This window comes from Arachis ipaensis, chromosome B04, assembly GCF_000816755.2.
Source record: "Arachis ipaensis cultivar K30076 chromosome B04, Araip1.1, whole genome shotgun sequence".
Classification (NCBI taxonomy): domain Eukaryota; kingdom Viridiplantae; phylum Streptophyta; class Magnoliopsida; order Fabales; family Fabaceae; genus Arachis; species Arachis ipaensis.
Window position 1 is genome coordinate 16,545,935 of NC_029788.2, and position 3,212 is coordinate 16,549,146.

The window sequence follows — 3,212 nt, forward strand, 5'->3', positions numbered from 1 at the left end:
AAATAATAACCTGAAATGAATCTTAGGTACCAAAAAAATGCATTATTGGAATACAATTGACATTAACCTGTATATATCAAACCCAAAACAACAATAATGGGACATAATTTAAAACGATATTAACTACAATTTCTATTTAATTACGTGTTTAGAATTACATATATACGTACTGACATAACTTTAAGATATACTTCTAATTAAGATGCATATGTCATATACTAAGCCTTTCAAAACTAGAAAGAACTTAGTTCACTTAATTTAATTTCTGCCTTTCTGTACAATTTAATTTAATTTATATACAATTAACGAAGAAGTTGAGTCTAATTGGTTCATAATTTTGTTCTATGGACATGCTGGTGGCATTTGAATGCCTCCATAGACAGGTTTAACATTGGCACATCTTGCGCCAGAAGGAAGGATAGGTCCAAGAAGCTTGAGGTCTATGTTGTGAAGTTGAATATTTTCGCATGGGAATTGCTTACTACACCTTAAATCCACTGCAATTGGTGAAATTGTTGTTCCTTTTACATTTATAAAACCAACATTTGCTATCTTTACAAGTGATGGCTGCATGGAAATGTATAATATGAGCTAATTACTTGGATCAATTAATCATAAAAGAGAGAAAGGAAATAATAATAATAATAATAATAATAATAATAATAATAATAATAATAATAATAATAATAATAATAATAATAATAATAAGTAATATCACTATAGCTTATATCTGTTGCTAAACCTGAATACTTCTCTGGCCATGACTTTATTCTTAGGCCATTGGTTGTGCCAACCAATGTGCAATTCTCCACCCTAATTCCTCTCACTTCTAGCTCATCTTGATATTTTCCAAGACTACCAATACTGTCATATTTTATATTGTTATTCAACCAATACAAAATTTATATAATTTTTTGTTATGAAATCACTTTTTTCAAAAGTTTAAGCACATAGAAAGAAATACATGAATGAATGATTATATCTCTAAAATGTTTCTTTACACAATTTTTTTAGATTTACATAAATTTTTGCATAATTTTTTTTCTCTTTTTATTTGTATTATGTTATTTTTTTTAAGAAATAATAAAAATTAAACTTTAGACTTTTAGAAGCTTAAACTTTTGTGAAAAACAGGATCATTACACTTTTGAGTCAATAAACAGAATGAATAATAAGTATAGTTATGTTATTACCTAATACCATGTCCGGGGCCACACTTTAGTCTCTTAATGGTAACATTGTTGACCCCTTGAATCATAGAGACACAATCATCACCAGTTTCAATGTTGGATTTTGATATTTTGACATTGATGGAGTGGCTAATGTGGATTCCATCGGTATTGGGGCTGGTACCTGGTGCTGTGAGCTTAAGCAACCTAAGTCTAATGTTGGCACAGTTTGTGACAAATATGTGAAAGCCTTTGGGGTTCAAGGTTTTTATGTTCTGTATGATTCCATTGTTCACCCTGCTGAAGAAAATGCTCTGCATCGCCAAACACATCCATAAAACCTCAAACATTAATTATTGCCTAATGCTAAAAATATATGAAATATTTGTCCTTTTAAATTTAGTGTTAGTCAACCGTTAAAATATATATAAATATATTTTTCATGTGAATGTCGCACTTTAATTAAATGAAGATTGTTTAGGAACCATAAGGAGCTATAGCTTGTTTTTTTTTTCTTTTTTTTAATGTATTTGTTTTTTACTTTATATTTTTTAAGGTGGAAACTCAGGTGCAGTTAACTTCATGTAAAGTTAATAGTTGAGTGCCGTTAAATGGTTTGACTGATTTGACTAAATTTTCATCTAACGCCTCTCAACTATCAACTTCACGTGAAATCGACTGCACATCAGTTTTCACAATTTTTTAATTGTTGCTAAAATAAATAAGTAATTTTAAATATTATAAATATATAATTATAAATATTATATATGTATATATAATTATAGATATTAAATTAAATTAAACAATTTTATATTATTATTTTAAATTAAATCATATGTTGGTATATCATATACAGAGATATCAAGGATTAGTTATTTTTTTAGAATTATGCTACGTATACATTAAAATTAACTACTAAAATCTGTTACCAGTATAAAATATATATTGAAATATAAATACACATTGAAAATAAATTAAATCACACGTGTATTTATGCACAAATGCATTGGTGACTGATTTTAGTGGCTAATTTTAGTATACAAATAATATTTTTAATTTTTTTTTATATATATTTAAAGAAAAAGTAGTATGGATTAACATAAGTGGATTGATGAACTTACACTAGGAGCTCTAACACAGGCGCTATCGGAGTCGGTTTCACAATTCTCAGTTTGGGACCATGAATCTTTTCCTTGTCCATCAAAGGTGCCACCACCAATGAGTTTGATACCGGAGAGGTCTTGGAACATGAGCCATTCGCCGTCAACATACTCGCTGATGTCGGTTGTTGCAACGACGGTGCCTTCAACTTGGACCGTGACGGGCCCCGGAGTGGTGCACGGCCCGGCGAAGTACATTGCCGAAACCACGAACCTTCCTAGAGGGACCAGAACCCTTGCTTGCACTTTCGACTTGCATGTTGCTCTCCATGCGTCCATGAACGCCTTCATTATTACAATGCAATCTTTATCAAATGTGCATTATGGATTTATTTTTCATTTAGTTGTATTGTTTTTTTTTTTCCGTAAAATTGATAGATAAAAATCAATATTTAATTTGTAAAAAATAGATTAATAGTTAAATTAATAACTATTAATAAACTAATTTATTCTAATTTCTTTACGTCACATTACGTACTAATGCTATTAGTGGAATATATGACACTTGCTGGATATTTAGTGGAGTTTCAATGCAAAAAAGTGGAATTGGTACCTCTAAAATAGGATGCCACCTGTTCCTATAGCATGTATTATTCCAAAATTATTTTGTCAAATGCGTCAGAAATTATATTGAAATTTTTAGGATAGAACCTTTAAGGCATGCAGCCATACATGTATATATAGGGCAAATAATAGCACATACACATGAAAATTATGATATGGTTTGGAAAATGGTTTTTTAAAGATTTTTGTATGTGTAAAATATATTAATTTATGTGTTATTTAAATTAGGTTGGACTAGTAATCAATTCATTCGTTCATTTAATCAAGTATATAAATTCAAATTTTATCTACTTTTAAATTTATAATAGATTAATCCTTA

The 3,212-nt window shown here is 29.0% G+C and overlaps 1 protein-coding gene across 1 annotated transcript in view; it reads right to left on the reverse strand.

The window, feature by feature from the left end:
* LOC107636164 (exopolygalacturonase) overlaps positions 343–3,212 on the reverse strand; it is a 5,868-nt gene continuing 2,998 nt past the window's right edge. The window contains exons 3-6 of the mRNA XM_021122364.1: positions 2,291–2,614; positions 1,194–1,483; positions 705–864; positions 343–567 (exon numbers count right to left, since the gene is read on the reverse strand). Of these exons, the coding sequence (XP_020978023.1) occupies positions 343–567; positions 705–864; positions 1,194–1,483; positions 2,291–2,614 (999 nt within the window). The remainder of the gene's footprint in view (positions 568–704; positions 865–1,193; positions 1,484–2,290; positions 2,615–3,212) is intronic.